Genomic DNA, 19954 nt, shown 5'->3' on the forward strand with positions numbered 1-19954 from the left:
AAAGAGGCCACAGGGACAAAGAAAAGAGTCCCCACTGTGGCCTTTAAAAAATAGATGCATATACATATTTAAAAATTGAAATAAAAATATTATGATTACAAAAACAATACAGGTCAGTAGAACAACTGGACTATATAAAGAAAAAAAAAGAACCCCTATATCACCTCAGCCAAGATAAGCACTGTTAACAGTTTGGTGCACTTACTATGGATTTTTAATTTTTTTTGGAAAAAATTTTTAAAGTATAGTTGATTTACAATATTGTGTTAGTTTCAGGTGTACAGTAAAGTGATTTGGTTATACATATACATATGTATATATCTATATCTTTTTTAAAAAATTCTTTTCCATTATAGTTTATTACAAGATATTGAATATAGTTCCCCGTGCTATATAGTAAATCCATGTTGTTAATTTTGGAAATTTTTAATGTCCATTTTCTCCCCAACTGTTTACTTTGAAAATCTTCAAGCCTATAGAAAAGTGGAAAGAATAGTGCAATGAACACTAGTATACCTTCCACCTGTCGACTAAAAAAAAATATTCACAACCTAAAAGTTGAGAGTTATGTTTTATTTGGTGGGAAGTTTTAGGACTTCAAGCCCAGAAGGCAGCATCTCAAGTAATCCTGAGAGAACTGCTCCGAGGAGGCGAGGGGGGGATGGAGCCAGGATATATAGGAGTTTTGTAACAAAGGGCAGGTAGTCTGAACGTCAAAAGATTATTGTTAATTAAAAAAACCCCAGATATGTCAAGTTAAGGAATTTAGCACTTTTCTGAGTATGGGAAGATGCAAGAGTCTGGGCTCACTAAAGTCATTCCTTTGATATGCACCTCAGCTATCTGGGGCCAGTATCCTGTGTTTTCATGTCCTGAGTTTCCTCAGGGCTTACGGGGGGGGGGGGGGGGGGGGGGGGGGGGCGGGTGGTGGCTGCTAGATGGCAGGTATTCTTTCCCTTCCTGAGTTCCCTCAGGGCTCACCAGCTCACTATCTGCTGTGACTGCAATCGCTGATGACTGTGACATCTTTGTTTACTGATATGGCAGGCAATATTTCATTTATCACACTTAATTCATCAATTGTTAACTTTTAGCCACATATACACTTCCTTTTTTTTTCTGAGCCATTTGAAAGTAAATTGTTGCAGACATCATGTCAGTTCACTTTTTAAAAAAAATTATTTATTCATTTATTTAGGCTGCACTGGGTCTTAGTTGCGGCGCAGGATCTTTAGTTGTGGCGCGCGGGATCTTTAGTTGTGGCATGCATGTGGGATCTAGTTCCCCAACCAGGGATCAAACCCTGGCCCCCTTGGTCTATAACCTGTCATTTAGGAGCATCATGCCCATAGGACTGGCTTACCCATCTGCTGATCTTACCAGGGTATATGAGGAGCTTCCTGGGGAAAAAAGCCTGTGTTTCTTGAACTGATAGTTGCCCTGATGATCATCATTACCTGACCAGAGCACAAGACACAGTTTCATGAAGGGAAAGCAAGCCCCTTTACCCTGAAATTTTAGCTGAGTTGCTCTCCCATGGGATAATTCTTTGTGCAGGGAAAATATCTGATTTGCAAATTGAAGGGCACCTGTGATTACTTTGTTGGCTTAGGCTCTTTTGTTTATTTGTTTGTTTTTGGATATAGTTGTTGGCTGTCCTTTCAAGAATGTTCCTAGGTATAAGAAGGTAAACATGGAGGTCTGTGAGATAATTTTAACATTTCAGAAAGTTTTTCTTTTCTTTTTTTGACTGTGTTGGGTCTTCGTTGCTGCGTGCACGCTTTCTCTAGTTGGCGGCGAGCCGGGGCTACTCTTCGTTGTGGTGCGTGGGCTTCTCATTGCGGTGGCTTCTCTTGTTGCGGAGCACAGGCTCTAGGCGTTCGGGCTTCAGTAGTTGAGGTACGTGGGCTCAGTAGTTGTGGCTTGCGGGCTCTAGAGCGCAGGCTCAGTAGTTGTGGTGCACGGGCTTAGTTGCTCCACGGCATGTGGGATCTTCCCGGACGAGGGCTCGAACCCATGTGCCCTTCATTGGCAGGCGGATTCTTAACCACTGCACCATCAGGGAAGCCCCATTTCAGAAATCTTCATGAAGACCACAAATTTACTCTAAATAGACTGCAACATGCTAACTAAAACTAAGTTTATCTGAATGATAGCAATCCATTATGGCAACCCTGGTTATCTCATTCTTATCAAAAACTTTTTGGCAAAGTTTTTTTTATTTTTTATTAATACAAATGGAAAAATTACATTGTGGTGAGTCATAAGTATAACAGCAAACTTGCCTTAAAACTTGAAATTTTTAGTGCCATCTAAGAATTAAATCGGGTTAGATCAGCAGTTGGTAAATAGTAGCCACTGTGGACAAAGAACATCACCTGCCATTCCAGTAAACAAGAAACGTTGCCCACCACCAAGCCGTTAGTCAGTGCTGCTGCCCTCACAGTACGCCCTGACTGTACACTCTGTGGGAATTCAACATGGAAAAAAACAGGATACTGGCCCTAGACAGTTAAGATGCATATCTAAGGAACTATTTCAGTGAGCCCCAGACTCTTGTATTCTCCCATACATAGAAAAGAACTAAAATCATTAACTTGAGATATCTGTTTTTTGTGATTAGCAGTAATCTTTTGATGTCCAACTACATTTTTTTTTCAGCAAACACTCCTGTATATCCTGGCTCCTCCCTTCTTTTTTTTTTTAATTAATTAATTTATTTATTTATTTTGGCTGCATTGGGTTTTTGTTGCTGGGCGCGGGCTTTCTCTAGTTGCTGCGAGCAGGGGCTACTCTTCGTTGTGGTGCGCAGGCTTCTCATTGCGGTGGCTTCTCTTGTTGCAGAGCACGAGCTCTAGGCACGCAGGCTTCAGTAGTTGTGGCACATGGGCTCAGTAGTTGTGGCTCGCAGGCTCAGTAGGTGTGGCGCACGGGCTTAGTTTCTCCACGACATGTGGGATCTTCCCGGACCAGGGCTCAAAGCCGTGTCCCCTGCATTGGCAGGCGGATTCCCAACCACTGCACCACCACGGAAGCCCCCTCCCTTACTTCTTGGGAACAGCTCCTCAGAGCTATCTGAGAGGTTGTCTCCTGGGCTATAGTCCTCAGTAGGGTCACTGAATAAAACATAACATGCAACTTTTAGGTGGTGTGTTTTTCTTCAGTTGTCACCACCATTTGTAAAATCAAACCACTGAAATTCCAAATTTATTAGTGGAGTAAGGGTGGCCACTAAGAACCCACAGATTCCAGTTTGGGGACCAAAATGTAGGCTTAGGGAAGTACAGTGATTTTAGCATCCTCACAGCTAAAATACAATCAATCAAAGTATATCTTGCCTTTTTTCTCTTACCTAAATTTGATTTGTGTTGTCATTTATTGTAGATAGTTTTGCAAGCTGCCTTTAATCCTACCTTGGAATAGGTGGAGTATAAAAGAATGCAAACCAACAAGCATGCCAACGTATGTTAAGGAGGAGCTTGGGAAGTTTGGAGATTAGAAAGGGAAATTCTAAATTTTGAGAGTTGCCTCCTTGTAAGGCACCACTGCTCAGTGGCAAGATGCTGGCTCAGTCCTTAATTTTGAGTCAGAAATGTTTCCCCACCCTCATCCTGGCCTGAATAAATCTCAACGCTACTCACCTCTCCTGCTCACCAAGCAAACATCTCTTCATGGTTTTCTCTCCCACTTAAGTCAGGGAGAAAATATTGGGGCAGGTTTATTTTTCACTGCCCCAATTTTTCAATGTAGCTCTTGCTTATGGTTTTATTTTGGGATAGGTTGGTGTGAGTCAATCCAGACAAAGTCAAACGTGGACCTGTGAGTTGAGGACGGACCCAGTGTGGCTTGGGTCATTGTGCTGACTCCACCACCTGAAGCCGTGCCTGTGTGGCCATCTGGCTTTGCTGGATGCTTTTGTTATCTCACCTCAGTCTAAGCAAGAGAATCATTGTAGCTTAACAAATGTAGGTTATCAGGAACCAAGAGGTCTGGGAATAATAAAATTGTCTTTGGTAATTAAAAGATTAGAAGCCACCAGGTTTTTTTGTTTGTTTTTGGTTTTGGCTGTACCACACAGCTTGCAGGATCTTAGTTCCCCAACCAGGGATTGAACCCCTGCCACCTGCAGTGGAAGCACAGAGTCTTAACCACTGGACCACCAAGGAAGTCCTAGAAGCCACCAGTTTAACTGGTATATCTTCTTTTGACTTCAGAGGCTTTTTGCCACTTGAATTAAATGTGGTTCCACTAAAACTTGTTTGACGACTGCCTCAAGTTGAAATACCACACAGTGACAATTATTTGAAGTTTGGTCCTTTCCCTGTGAATTTTACTGTTTCGGTGTTTTGTTCTAAAAGAGTTGCGTTACAATTACCTTTCAGCCATTTTACAAATGGTCATCTTCCACTCCAAGAGACACACACACTCACACACTCACACATTTCTTTACTAGTGTTCTTTCTTTCTCACTCTTAGTGTCTAGTACCATTATGCACCTCAGGAATTGCCAAGAATCCCTCGCTGACCTGACGATCTATCTCCATACTTCTTCTTGTTCATACTAGAACTTCCAAGAACATAGACTTTTAGTCAGACGGATCTGAGTTCAGATGCTGCCCTTGTCATTTACTAGCTCTATGATCCTGGGTATTTTACTAAGGTTCCTAATGCTTTGTTTTCACATTTGTAAAATGGGAATATAGTATCAGTTACCTCACAGTATTAGATGAGATACTGTAAATAAAGTGCTTAAGACAATTTCCTGGCCCTTAATCAGCACTTTATAAATGCTAGCTATTATTTCTTTTCATCTCCTAGTGGCAAGGCGTCCCGTTATAGGAAATCACACTAAGTTGATATTGACTTTATTTTTTTTTAATTTTTAAATTAATTTTGATTGGGGTATAGTTGATTTACAATGTTGTGTTAGCTAAGTTGATATTGACTTTAAACCCAATTAAATGTGTCAACCTTTTGGGGGGATCATTTCATTAAAAAAAAAAAAAAGGCAGGGAAAGATGAATGTCATTCGGTGATTTTTATCCTGTGTTCACAAATAAGGCTGGCTCTATGTGCAGCCATGGAGATCTTGAGATGATCTGAAGGAAAGTTTGTAGTCTAATGCAAGTGAGCAACATCTGTTCTTTCTCTTGCTTTCTTTCTTCCAGGACTCCACTTGCTCCAGATTCCCTACAGTGTCAGCGCTGTGGCAGAAAATGACAAATAGAGGGCACAGTGCTTCCCACCTTCGTCCTGTCTCTCCCGTGGTCTCTAGCAGTGATTCCACTGGTTCGGCCCACCTACATCTACCCCTCCCCTGCCCTACCCTCAGACCTTAGAGCATTCCATTCCTATTCTACTCACAGCGATATCTGGCCACTGCCCAGTCTCAGATCTGACTTGACTCAGCCAAAGGCTCATGTGTGGGGTGAGGCTTGCCAGCACTCAGGGCTGACACAAAGCCTCTTGAGCACTTCCTCCTAAAGCTCACTTTTCCCTGAAACCTCTGATGTTTTGTATATCTTCTTCCTGAACAGTCAGCAAGGGAAAGCAGAGGTGAGTCAGGGAGTAGTTTGAATTACTACGTGCAAAAATCCCCAAACAAAACAGAAAAACTCCCTGAGCTCACTCATCCCTCACCTCCTTCCACATAGAACTCTCAGACTTCCTTTTTGTACTTTCCTTCCCCTTCAAGGTGATTTTTAAAAACTTTTTATTATGAATAATATTCAAACATGCCCTGAAGTAGAAAGAAGAGTATGATTAGTTTCCAAGTGCCTACCACATGCAACTTCAACAATAATCAAAGTTTTGCCTATCTTGTTTCGTTTCTCCTTCTTATTTTATTATTTTTATCTGTGCTCATTTATTCCTAGAGTATTTTTAAGCTAATTATGAGTTTATTTTATTTTATTTTTTTTGCTGCCCCCCGCAGCATGTGGGATCTTTGTTCCCTCACCACGGATCGAATCCGCGCTCCGTGCATTGGAAGCGCAGCGTCTTAACCACTGGACAGCCAGGAAGTCCTGATGAGTTTATTTCTAAGGACTCTCCTTCTCCCTGAGTTAAAGCTGGGATTTGGGTGGAGGGAACCAAGTGTGGTGAGTTCCCCTCCTCACCCTGCCTCCCTAGCTCTCCTCACTGCCTCACAGTCACAATCAGGTGTGAATACAGTTTCATAACCTGATACTGATTTTTCTAATAAGTAATGTTAGTTACCTTCTTTATGCCAGACACTGGGCTAGGCACTGAGAATAGAAGAGAGATAGGATAAGAAACTCTCAGTTCGGTGGGAAAGAAAAAAAGCAAAAGGGCAAGACTGTTGGTTTGGCCCGATTATTCATGCAGGTGCAGCAAGAGTGTTAATTTACCATATAGGCTCCTTAAATCTTCTTTGTAAATCTAGAGCCATATTTATTGATAAGGCCACAAAAGTAACTTCTTTCTGGAAGTTTCCTTAAGGAATCTCAGATTGGACTGTTAAAAGCCTCTATCATTTGCTATCTTGAGTTCGGAAAAACCAAGCCCAAGAAACTCTTTCCACCAGATTTCACCTATAGTACGTATAAATTTGGGTGAATCCCTTCCTTCTCAAGGTTCTTACAATTTCTTAAAGTTCCTGGCCTGCCAGGAAGTGATCTTCCTTATCTCCTGCAAACCTGTAATCCAGTAAGCCAGGTCCTGAGATGTTTTGCTGAGAAGACTTTGTAAGTATTGATTCATCATACTAGATTAAAAGAGCATCATTCTCAAAAATGATATCTGGGCAAGGCCTTGGTTGCATAACTGATTTTTCCATTATATCTTAGTAAAAAGAGGGCAGGTTCTTACTGAACCTATGCAAATAGTTATATTGCCATGAAAAGTACGGAGATTTGGTAGATTTATGGGTCAAATGTGTGGGTCAGTGAGAATCAAATATCATCTTTAAATGTTTATTTCAGTTAAAAAAGCAGTCTAGGGACTTTCCTGGTGGTCCAGTGGTTAAGACTCCATGCTTCCATCGCAGCGGGGCATGGGTTCCATCCCTGGTCCGGGAAGTGAGATCCCACATGCTGTGCGGTGCAGCTGAAAAAAAGAAAAAAGAAGAAGAAAACAGAGTCTAGTAATTTGTTATGGATTACAGAGAGTTTAAGAAGAAAGAAAAAAGCCGTATGTATATATTCAGAATAGAACATGAAAACAGCATTAGCATTAAGGCAGAACATTAAAACAATACTCCTAACAACCACAAGTGTTCCTTATTAGTTCATTCAGTCTTATGCAACTAATTCTTGTTCTGCTGGATTTTGAGTCAGCAGTCTCAGAAGCCGTCTACTTATGACTAAAAAGAGTTCTAGAAATCCTGAGTCAGTCCGCTGGTTTGGTATGAAAGATGTCTAAGTTATGTCAATTCAAAAGGCAGTACAGCTGTCCCTTGGTATCCGCAGGGGATTTGTTCCAGAACCCCTGGGAATATCAAAATCCAGGGATGCTCAAGTCCCTTGTATGCATAGAATGGCGCAGTACAATTGGCCTTCTGTGTTCTCGGGTTCCACGCTCGAGTATATGGAGGGTACACTGTACTTAAGAGAGCTTATGCTTTAAAGTGTCAATGGCTTGAAGTATCTGGTACAGTCCTTTTTCATAAGATTGTCTTTTTTTCTTTTTGGCTGTGCTGCACGGCTTGTGGGATCTTAGTCCCCCGACCAGGGATTGAACCACAGCCCTCAGCAGTGAAAGCGTGGAGTCCCACCGGACTGCCAGGGAATTCCCGAGATGGTCTCTTTTTTTAATTGAAGATACAAATTCTAGCCTGTAGTTTATAGGGGAGGCTTCAGGCAAGCATTAGAGTAAAACAAAAACTATCTGTAGGTAACAGAGCCTAAAAATGCCTGTGATTACTTAGTAGCTGATAATTTTCATAATAAGAATAGTGTAACTTACAGGGAAATTTGTTTGCTTCTTTGGCATGCAAAACCAGTTAATAAAGTCATATCAAAATTTTTTCTAGACAAAATGTCTCTAAAGATAGTTGTTAAGCCTATTTCAAAGAAGTCAGTGAATGTTATGTTGATTGATAAAACTGATGAACATAATTTTTATAGAGAATACAACCCAGAATGTCAGCGAACTGGCATATTTCCTAGCAAGGGTGTAGGCTGTGAGAAGACAGAGAACTTGGATAGAGGAGTCGAAGGTTGGATGTGATTTGGGGGAGCTCCTTCTTTAGACTTTTTTGGTTCTGAAAGTTCCTGTTGCATCGAGTAAGGTGGTTGTGGTCACTTTCATTGATCGTATGTTATTAACAAAACTCCAATGTCACAAAGCTGCCAAAATCACTCTTGTAGAAAGAACAAGACATAACACCCCCATAGGGTCATTATCTACCAGTTAGACCCAGGGCTACGCAGGACCTGAAAAGGTAAAAGCCTGAATCAGGAGAACAGCAGTGATTAGAGAGGGGATAAAAGGATTGTGAGAGTGAAAGATCTGGCAGAGGTTAGTAGGGCTGGGTTCTACAGACTGTGAGCCAGTCTGTGTATTACATTTTACAAATGTGATTTGTTATGATTCTCAATAATAACTGAAAATACCCATCTTATATATATGCAAGATTGTTTTGGGCATCAATGGTAACCGATTGTTCTCTAGATCCATAAGGAAATGACTTTAACTGGAACAAACTATCAGGGGCAAGGTGGATAGTGTAAGAGAAGGAACAATCCGTGGGAGTAGGTAGATCAGGATTCCATTCTTGTTCTGCCATTAGCTCTGTGGCCTCAGTTTGATGGCAAAAAAGGAGAAATAATTCTAGTGCTTCTTACTTTGTGTAGAAGTTGTAAGGGTCATATGAGGTCATTTCTGAGAAAATGCACCAAAATGCAAAGCCATCATTTAGGTCCCTAGAAAACCTAAACACCACTTTTGCATAGATTGGAAGAAAAGCCCCTTCCTCTGGGGGAAATCAGCTCTGTGCCAGTTTGTACAGTTTGCAGAGCAGAGCACGAATTAGGTTTTACTCTCTACTTGTCCCCTTGGCTGGTCACCCTGAGCAGAGCATAACCTTTAGAATGGTTTCTGTAAGAAGAACTACACTACATAATATCATAAGGAAGCATTCACTAGCAGGATATTTGCCGAATACCCTTAATAGACGAGACCTTATTGTGTTCGGTGGGTCAGGGTAAAATGATGCTAAGTTCTGTACACATTGAGCACTCTGGGATCTAACAATGGTCAGTGTTTAGATATCAGGTCATCTCAAATAATGTGTCCAGCTCTGAAAAAATGACCGCCCTCAACCCTGGACTTTTGTGTATCTGGAGGGCATGTGAGTGACAAAAACCCTGGGAAAAAAGCTTATTTGGGACCTAAGCAGAGTTGGATTCCTTATTAGTAAGACATTGTTCAGCATTCTTACCCTTCTTTTGTTTCTATGTCTCCCATCCTAAGAAACTCCTCGCAGCTGGAGAGCTTCCAGCCCAAGGCTGACCTGGATTCCTATATCCAGTCAACTGTAACAAGCAGTAACACTTGCTACTGCAGAATGAGGGAAAAGTTCTCCCGTCCACAGTGTAACAAGACAACTGACCATTACTAATTCTTTTAAACCAGTGGTTCTCAACCATGTCACTAGATCCAATCTTTCATAGCAAACATTTTGTATGTCCCTTTTACTATCCTGTAGGGTAAGTCATAGATAAAACAACACATTTATACTCATAAACCCAGGCAATGCATCTTCAGAGTCTAAGCACTCAGAATCATTGTTTTAACAATTCTTTCCTTGCTCTCCTGCCTTATCAGGTTTTCCTCTCTATTTGGTCTTTATTATCAATAAACAAGCTGTTATTTTTCCCATCTTAAAAAAAAAAAAAAGTAAAACACCAACCTTCTCTTGACACTCAGTCTTCTCCAGTCTTGTGACTTTATATACCTAGTCCTATGCTGATGTCTCCTAAATTTATATCTGCAGCTCAGACTCCTTTGAACTTGACTCCTGTATTCACTATGTTCAACTGCCGTTTGACACCTTGAAGTGTAATTTTAATAGACATGTTGAACTTAGCATCAACACAGGGTTGGGTGGTGTGGGAGAAGACTGCAAGGATGTACACCAAAATGTAAATGACAGTCTTGATGAGGATCTTGTGTGTGTGTTTTTCTATATTATTATGTAAAACTTTTATAATGAGCATTAACCCTTAAATAAACTTTTTTTTTCTTTTTAAACATCTTTATTGAAGTATAATTGCTTCACAATGGTGTGTTTAAATAAACTTTAAATTTTGCAATAGTTATTGATTCAAAGACAGTACACAGAGATTCCATGTACCCTTCAGCCGGTTTCCCATAGTGATTACATCTTACCTATATATAGTGTAATATCAAAACCAAGACATTGACATTAGCATTGTGTGTGTGTGTGCGTGTGTGTGTAGTTCTGTGTCATTTTATTTCATGTATAGATTCATGTAACCACCACTGCAATCAAGATCCAGAACTATTTCAACACCATAAAGGTCTCCCTTGTAGTACAACTTTATAGTCACATCTGTATTCCTATCCTACCATCCTAACCCCTGGCAAACATTACTATGTTCTCCATGTTATATAAATGAAATTATACAGTAATGACCATTTAATATTATTAGTTTTCCACTCAGAATAATGCCCTTGAGCTCTATACAGGTTGTCAGGTGTATAGATATTCCATGGGATACAAGCACCACAGTTTGTTCAGCCCTCCATCTCTTGAAAGATAATTGAGCTATTTCTAGTTTTTGGCTAATCTGAACAGAACTGCTGTGAACATTCATGTACAGGTTTTGTGTGGACATATGTTTTTGTTTCTCTGGGATAAGTGCCCAGGAGTGCAATTGCTGGGTTGTATAATTATATGTTTAATATTTTAAGAATCTGCCAAACTATTTTCCAGTGTCACTGTATCATTTTAAATTCCCACCAGCAGTGTATGAGAGATCCAGTTCCTCTGCATCCTTATTGGTGTTTGGTATTATCACTACTTCCGTGTGTGTGTGTGTGTGTGTGTGTGTGGGCTTATTGAAGCATAGTTGATTTACAATGTGCCAATCTCTGCTGTACAGCAGAGTGACTCAGTTATACACATGTAGACATTCTTTTTTTTAAAAATTCTCTTCCATTATGGTTTATCACAGGATATTGAATATAGTTCCCTGTGCTATATAGTAGGACCACGTTGTTACTACTTTTTAATGTTAGCCATTCTGATGTGGCTCCCCGGAGTTCTTTCTCTGCAGTCCTGTCCCCTCTGGTACTCTGCAGTGAACTCTAGTTGCCTTGGTTTCCTTGCACTTCCATCTCCTCAACTCAGAGAGACTGATAGACCCTGCCTGGGTTCCCCTCTCTGTGCCAAGTGGCCTAGAAACTCCGTGCAGGGAGAAAGCGCATCCCGTTTGTTTCCCGTCTCTCAGTGATCACTGCCCTTCATTGCTTGTTGTCCAATGTCTTGAAAATCTATTGTTTCATATCATTTGCTCATTTTTTCTAAGAGTTTCAGGCAAAATCCAATCCTTGCTATTCCACAGTGGAAGTCCATATTTTAGATTAATTTACAATGAGAAATAGCTCTTATACTTAGAATCTAGGTCTTGGATGGATTCATGGTCAATTTTCTAATCAGAGTATCTGTTCTCTCTATATGTATCTACTCACTACCTATCTATCTATCTATCTAGTATAAATTTTGCTTAACTAGATGTCAAGAGTTCTAACATTAGAACTGCCATTACTTATTTGTAGCATCTGAGACATTAACCATTTCAAGTCACTTTCTTGATTTGTAAAATGAAGTATATATGAGTCTTAATTCCTTGAGATGCTAGGATATTGTTTGACTTCTTCTAGGAGAAACAGTGAGTAAAGTTGGTAGCTGTAGTCCTTAGTATGCTATCTCTTTTTTTTAAATTGAAGTATAACTGATGTACAATCTTATTTAAGTTACAGGTGTACAATATAGTAATTCACAATTTTGAAAGGTTACACCCATTTCTAGTTACCATAAAACATTGGCCATATTCCCTGTGTTGTATTTACAGTATATCCTTGTAGCTTATTTTATACATAATAGTTTGTATCTCTTAATCTTGCCCCTCCCCCATTCCCTCTCCCCTCTGGTAACCACTAGTTTGTTCTCTACATCTGTGAGTCTGTTTCTTTTTGTTATATTCACTAGTTTGTTGTATTTTGAGATTCCACATATAAGTGGTATCATTTAGTATGCTATTTCTAAACAGGAAAACGGCATTGATCAGGTAATGAGCATGTGTTGGTAATTGTTACATAATATTAATAACAATAACAACAATAGTTAATACATTTATCCTTTCGCATGCAGTGCGTTATATAATATTCACAACATCCCTATGAAGTAAGAGGTAGTATTATTCACATTCAGAAGATGAGAAAACTGTAACCTAGAAAAGGAAAAAAACAAGAATAAAAACCTGTCCAGTTTAAAGGTTATACTTAGACCACAGACATAGGTCCTTTCTTCATTTTTAATCAAGGGTTAATTTCAAACAATCCCTAATAGTAACCAATTATAAAGAAGCAGTTGGTGTGTATAGTTGGATATATTATCCCTGCTGACTCCAGATAGCTACTGGGTTCAGCAGAGGCCCCTTTACTCTGCCTTCTTTTTGGGCACAGACCTCGTCAGAATGAATGGGCAGAATGGACACCAAAGAGGGATAGCACGAGCAAATTGTGAGGGTGAAATGCAATAAACGCCCAGCATGAAATAAGTGCCCAATAACGGTTAGTTGTTGTTATTATAATTATTGTAAATCATCAACATCAGCACTGTAGAATTCAGCCTGATGGACTTTGCAGATCATAGAAGCTGTTCCCAGACCACCATTTGAAAACTCCTGCCTGAATGACAAAGCCCTGTTTCTGTCTAGAGAGGGTTTTCATACTGCTTTAATAATCTCCAGGGTGCTTTAAAAATATTATCTCATGATGTCACTTTCAGCTAAAGAAGTGAGTTGAATCAGCATTATAACCTGATTTTACTCACCTGGGCTATAGGGACTGAGCACTGTTTTGGATATTCTCTCTCTTTTTTAAAAAAAATTTATTTATTTTATTTATTGATTTTTGGCTGTGTTGGGTCTTCATTACTGTGCGCGGGCTTTCTTTATTTGTGGTGAGTGGGGGCTACTCTTTGTTGCGGTGCTCTGGCTTCTCATTGCGGTGGCTTCTCTTGTTGCAGAGCACGGGCTCTAGGCGCGCGGGCTTCAGTAGTTGTGGCTCGCGGGCTCTAGAGCACAGGCTCAGTAGTTGTGGTGCACTGGCTTGGTTGCTCTGCGGCACGTGGGATCCTCCCAGACCAGGGATCGAACCCGTGTCCCCTTCATTGGCAGGCGGATTCTTAACCACTGCACCACCAGGGAAATCCCTGATATTCTCTTATCTAGGACTAAATTATCAGGTTTCCAAAACCTGATATGCAGTTATTGGCTGAGGGTTGGAAAGAGGGAGTGGAGAATGGAGGGCTGGGTAAAGCTAGGTAAAGATATGTAAAAATTTATCATTGACTCAAATACGCCAAATCTTCTGATGAAGTCATGACACAGTTCTAAAATGCGAAAAGCAAAATAACCATGTTGGAGGGATGACACAAATACAGGCCAAAGAGCTTGACATTTCAGAAATGACAGGGAAAGGTTAAAGGAAGCACATGTGGAGAATATAAGGAAATGACCTTGAAATATATGGGCAAGGTCAGGCTGCTATAAACCACAGGATAGTGGGTGTAACTCAGGAGTGGAACAATTGACTCGGAAAAAAAACTGTCTGCAGTTTCCCAGACTGGATACATTTCCTGTCTTGGATGTCTGGATCTGTTTCAACGTCCAAGTAGCCTTACTTCAAAGTGTTCATGGGAGCAGAAAAGACAATTGGCTGAGTGTGTTTATTCAGTGCTGGGGAGGGAGAGTGGGAGTGGGAATGGGCATAGGAAGTAAGTCTGGGTTTAAGAGCACATAGAGCACAAAGGGATAACCATTTTTCTGCAGACCAGCATCCAGGGCACTTCTTAGAGAGAAGGAAAACCTGGGAGGGAAGAACCTGGAAAACAGGACACAAGCATCTTTGAAGTTATTTAGGTATGTAGGTAAGTCACAGTGGTGTTTGGTGCTCCAGGGAACAACATGGGAAATTCTCTCTCTTTTTTAAAAATTAAAAAAATTTGAGGGAATCCCCTGGTAGTCCAGTGGACAGGACTCTGTGCTTTCACTGCAGAGGGCCCGGGTTCAATCCCTGGTGGGGGAACTAAGATCCCGCAAGCTGTGCAGAGCGGCCAAAAAAAAAAATTTTTTTTCTGAAATATTTTCAACTTTAAAGAAAAGTTACCACATTAATACAAAGAACTCCTAAATATGCTTTATCCAGTCACAATATTTAAAAATTTTTTCTTTCTCTGTAAACACACATGTACATACATGCATATGATCTATATCTATATCTATATCTATATCTATATATATATATATATATATATATTTTTTTTTTTTGGCTGTGCTGCCCAGCTTGTGGGATTTTAGTTCTCCCCACCAGGGATTGAACCCAGTGAGAGCGTGGAGTCCTAACCATTGGACCGCCAGGGAATTCCCCATATGATCTTTATTTTGAACCTTGGAGAGTAAGTTGTCTAATCATGCCCCTTTGCACCTTAATATTTCAGGGTTCTTTTTCTAAGAACAAAGATATTCTCTTAAACAGTTGTAGCACAAATTTCAAATTCCATATATCAAACACTGACATAACATTCCTATCTACTCCATTAGGGAAGGGAAGGCCTCTCTTTGATAGGGGCATGAGGCTGGCATTGCAGGACAAAGATGCATGCTCTTTCCCTCAGTTTCCTTAGGATCTTTATTAGTAGGGGAACCCTCGCAGGTCAGTTGTTTGGTTTTCTTTGGTTTCGTTCTTATTCCATGTCCTCCCTAAGAGTACAAAAACTAATCAGGGGCTTCCCTGGTGGCGCAGTGGTTGAGAATCTGCCTGCCAATGCAGGGGACACGGGTTCGAGCCCTGGTCTGGGAAGATCCCACATGCCACGGAGCAGCTGGGCCCGTGAGCCACAATTACTGAGCCTGCGCGTCTGGAGCCTGTGCTCCAGAGAGGCCGCGATAGTGAGAGGCCCGCGCAACGCGATGAAGAGTGGTCCCCGCTTGCCACAACTAGAGAAAGCCCTCGCACAGAAACGAAGACCCAAAACAGCAATCAATCAATCAATAAATCAATCAATAAATAAGAACGTGAATTTCTTAAAAAAAAAAAAAAAGCAGGAACCACGTGCGGCTTGTAGAGAGGGGAATATTAAAAAAAAAAAAAAAAAAAACTAATCAGCAGGAAATACCCAAGTGCTAAGAGATCTATAGTAGTAGAAGGGATCTGGCATGACAAGATGTAGTTTCAGCAAGGTGAAATTGGGCATCCTCCCTCGTCTCCCTCCCCCCGCCAGCCTCAGCTTAGGAGTGAGAATGGACTATAGTACTTTTCCTATTCCTTTTGATCTTTTTGGGGGAGGGTGGGTAACAGGGAGAATAATAAATACTTGAATGAGCAAAAATTAATTTGGGAAAAAAATAGGGAGATGATCTCCTATGGTAATTCTGATCCTTTACTGAGAATAAGACTTTTTATAAGAATTTCTCTCAAGGGAAGTGTGACACTGTACTTGTTTGTCTTCTTACCCATTCTTTTTGGTGATTTAGAACTAATTTCTGTTTAAGAGTCAATTGATGTCAACTTTCCCCACTGATTCCCCATATGTGAACCAGTTGCAGAACTGCTACCCTGGTCATCTTCCAGTTCTGCAGGATCCACACATTATGCCACAGCAACAGGGAATGTGGTGGGAGGGACAGGAGAAATGGGAAAAGAGTGAGAAAGGATCTCTGCAGTGGGTGGGGAATGGGGTAATGTGGAGAAGGGAGAGGAGGCCCCAAAGACTATGCTGTCGGGGTTTAGGGGAATCTACGATCTCTACTGGAGCCAAGTTTCATTTCAAAGTCCGTCCTCTGTTTCCCTCCTCCCCTCCAGGCAAAATGAAGCTGACTCTGGTGCAGATCTTTTTCATAATGTTGCTGTTCCTGCTGGGCCTGGGCGTGGGCCTGGGGTTGGGACTTCAGATGGCCGCAGCAGTCCTGGAGGAAAGTGATCAGCTACTGAATGAGTTTCCGTCCAGTGACTCACAGGACAAGGCTGAAGCCACTAGGGAGGGACCGGGCACCCGAAGCATAGAAACCCTGCTGTTTAGCAACAAAGAAGTGGTGCAACTGGAAGAGACCATCGTCAGTGAAGATGAAGTTGGAGGAAACAAGATGCTCAGAGCTGAGGCTCTCTTTCAGAGCAACAAAGACTATCTCAGGTCTGACCTGATGGACAGAGAATGCAATGCCCTGATGGCACAGAAGATGAAGCCGCACAACCACACATGCATACCCCAGTACATATTCATCCATGAGGAACTAGATGCAGTCAAAGCTGTCTGTAAGAGTCCTGTTGTTGCCTGTAACCTCAAGGGAGGCAAGTGTCACAAAAGCTCCCGTCCTTTTGATTTGACATTCTGCAAGTTATCCAAACCAGGCCAAGTCACTCCTCACTGTAATTACGTAACTTTCATTCTTGAAAAGTACATTTTTATATCCTGTAGTGACATGAAAGTCCAGGTAACACCTGGACCATGAAGTAACTTCTCTTCTGCACCTTCTCATCTTTGTCTTCCTTTCCACTTCCTCTTTTTCATGCTGTTTTCGTCCCTAGGTATTCTGCAAAAAAGGCTCTGGGAAGAGAGGCTGGCCTATTCTTTATCATATTTGAAAATATAAATCTTCTTTGCCCTAGGGTTCACCCAACTTGCATTTTTTTCCTGGGATTAGAGGTGGTAGAATAGGGTGATGATGTCCAATCTCTGTAGGTTCTCTGTCTCTTAGAGTCTATCTCTTGCCCTGGAAAGAGATAAGCGAAGAACTGCTCTAGTCTCTCCTATGATCCTGGTCATCAGTCTGTTCCCTGGTCTGGAGGCCTTTAGGTGTGGATTACAAGAGTTTAATGCATCCTTTACCCACATCCTTCCCTGCTACCCACGATGAGCCTCTATGGCAATCACATAAGCCTCCTGGGCTTTCCATGTAGCACTTCTCTGCTACAGATGTAAATTAAAGTGATTCTAACTGTGACTGCGTCTGGAGAACCATGTGGATCAGGTTTCTTTTCCCGACCCCCGGCTGTAGGGGTCTGCAGGTGCGGTGCTATGGTGGTGCAGACTGAGATAAAACATGTCCTGGGGCAAAGACAGCACTCATTTTCTTGACCCTTCTCAACCCTTTTCTTTTTCCTCTCATTTTTTTACTACCTGCCATTTTGCATCTTCTTTTCCCTCCCTTTATTTCTCCCCCACCCCGCCTCTTTCTCCTGGTCTCCTTTTCTTCTTCTCTTTGGGATCTCCCTGTTCTTTCTCTGAATCCTGTTTGATATTCATTCAGCCAACACTGATCTCTTATGCCACGCCAGGTAAGAAGATGTTGGTCCTATAAAGAGTTTGGCATAGGGGGTTAGAGCGAGGGTGGGTCAAGAGGGTGATGAGGAGAGAGAGAAACAGTGTGCTATTTTTAAAAATTATGTCCAATAAGTAGAATAATGGTCACATTAGGTGCTCAATAGATGTAGAATGAATGGTATTGGAGGGAATTTTATTCTCACTCAGCACCTCTTTTCTTCTTTGCTCTGAAAAACAAGAAAGTTGGTGAAAGAATATTTTCAGCAGAAAAGGGATTGGATCTACTCAGAGGAGAAAAGCTATGGGGTTGAATAAATAGAAGATGTAAGTGGTTGTGCTCAGCCTATTTTCTCTGAATTAAAATCTATCAAGAAATAGTTTAGTTAGACATGCATGGGCACAGGAAGGGATCTTAGAAAATGGCAATAAGGATTCACTATGCGACTTGATTTTGAGATTTCCTCTTGCTAGGGTTTTTGTCTGTTTCAATCTCCTGGACGGTAATACACTCAAGAGTCAGGGACATCCATAAATGGGACACTGGAGGAAGGAAAGGTTTGGCTTACTCTGACCTGGCTTTTACCTTCCTGTTCTTTCTTCATTTAGTCCCTAATTTCCCTTACCCTTCCTGTTCTTGCAGGCAGGCAACCACTTAAATGCTTTGCCTCTAGTCTTCCCTCAGACTCCCCTGTTTCAACATTTCCCTCCATACCTTTGACTCACCTCTCCCAGCAATGACCTCTTAGGAACAGTGTTGCTGGGCAGGAAGTGTGTCTGCATCTGTGGGCTGCCCTGACATTTTAGAGGTGGGTGGAGGAGTGGCAGGAGACGAGGCCCTGGACAAGGCAGATTCCTACTCTTCTTGATGGGAGAATCCCTTTCAGAAGAAATAGACAAAAGACGATCTAAGACAAGGGAGAAAAAAAGAAGTGAGGTGTGAGAGAGGAAAGAAGAGTGGGTGTCAGAGAAAATCAGTGTGTTAAGAATTTGTCCAGTAGGTAAACCAAAGGCATTGAAGATTGGGAATGTGATGGGAAAGGTTCCAAGTTTGACTTCTTAACCAAAAGACAAAGGATCCATTGTGTGGGGCGAACTATTAGGAGACTGGAATTAGCAAGGAATGGAAGCCCATGTGCTTTCATTCACAGATGAGAACCTCTCATAAGTTCTCACCAACTTCTCTCCTTTAGGGTTCCCACACTCCAACAACTACTGCTATCGCCCTCATCTGGTCCCCACCTTGGACAAGTCTCAGTGGTCAGGCTTTTATCTGACTGTGAAAACTAACTCAGGAAAGCAAATTACAAAGCATTGTATGGGCTCCTAGTGGCTCAAGCAGGAAAACACAACTTGGTAGGTGTAATGGGTTGACAAGATGTTGTGGGAACTTCACTCAAAAGGGATAGAAAATTAACTCATTATAGCTCAAATGATGCCTGATTCATAAAACTTTCACCAACTCTTTTAGTTCCAATGTAGCTCCCTCTTTGCACTTCCAGTGTATATGCTTAGTCCATACAACAGGTCCTCAGTCCCTTACCCAGTGTTCCTAAATCCCCAAAGCTCTGAAAACTGAAAGATTTTCTTTCAAAGTGGCTCCCAAGCTCAGTGAGATGCAAAATCTGGCTGAATTGACTATGCAAGTCTATTTATTATCTTTATTTATGCTATATGACTATTTCACGACATTTCACTGAAGAAATATCAATATGTCTGATTATGAATACTGCCTCAGATAAACTCTTCTAGGGATGCATAAATATCACATACACTTATACAATGTTGCTTTTTAAAATCTTAAAAATTCTGTTTCAAAATGCATTGGCCCTAAAGGTTTCAGGTAAGGGATTGAGACCTATATATACTATTTAATTAACCCTTAATTAATTTGAATATATAATATGACCTCAGTGAGACCATAAGCATTTTTTTTTTTTTTTTTTTTTGGCTGTGTTGGGTCTTAGAAAGTCCCCCTCTGGTGTCTAGGATTGACTGAGACCAGCAGTGCCATCTGGGTTGGGTACCCTGAGCTTGAACTGGGACTTCTGTGGGCCTGAGTCCCATTTCTCCCCTCAGGTCACTGCTCCCCTACCCCATGCGTAGGGCCAACAAGCTGCCCCCGAAAAGTTCTGAGATTTGCACCTATGGAGTTGTCCTAGGACTCTGAAGCCAGGCCCTGTTTCCAGGAGGGTGACCTGGCAAGCGGTGGTCCCCTCTGGCTGGTGTGGTATGTCTTTTGTGGGATCACACAGCAGTGGGTCACCAGAATGGTGCTGATAAACTGATTTTGCGTGACTCAAACATATCCTGGACACAGAATGAATTTAGGACTCTGGGTCACCAATGGTCACTACTGACCCTTGGACTTGAGTGCATATTAGGAGGCTTTCACCCACCCATGTTCCTATTGCTCTGCTA

The 19954-nt window shown here is 41.4% G+C and overlaps 1 protein-coding gene across 2 annotated transcripts; it reads left to right on the top strand.

The window, feature by feature from the left end:
• Positions 1-14049: 14049 nt before the first annotated feature.
• On the top strand, positions 14050-17134 carry RNASE10 (ribonuclease A family member 10 (inactive)). Of its 2 annotated transcripts, none has more exons than XM_061182323.1 (2): positions 14050-14135; positions 16078-17134. In XM_061182323.1, exon 2 carries the CDS (start codon positions 16083-16085, stop codon positions 16722-16724), a length of 642 nt encoding a protein of 213 aa, XP_061038306.1. In that variant the 5' UTR covers positions 14050-14135; positions 16078-16082; the 3' UTR covers positions 16725-17134. The 2 variants fall into 2 exon arrangements, with proteins under 2 accessions (XP_061038306.1, XP_061038307.1); XM_061182324.1 differs by having other exon boundaries at positions 14076-14143.
• Positions 17135-19954: the final 2820 nt, after the last annotated feature.

The sequence above is a fragment of the Eubalaena glacialis genome, chromosome 2 (assembly GCF_028564815.1).
Source record: "Eubalaena glacialis isolate mEubGla1 chromosome 2, mEubGla1.1.hap2.+ XY, whole genome shotgun sequence".
In the NCBI taxonomy this organism is placed as follows: domain Eukaryota; kingdom Metazoa; phylum Chordata; class Mammalia; order Artiodactyla; family Balaenidae; genus Eubalaena; species Eubalaena glacialis.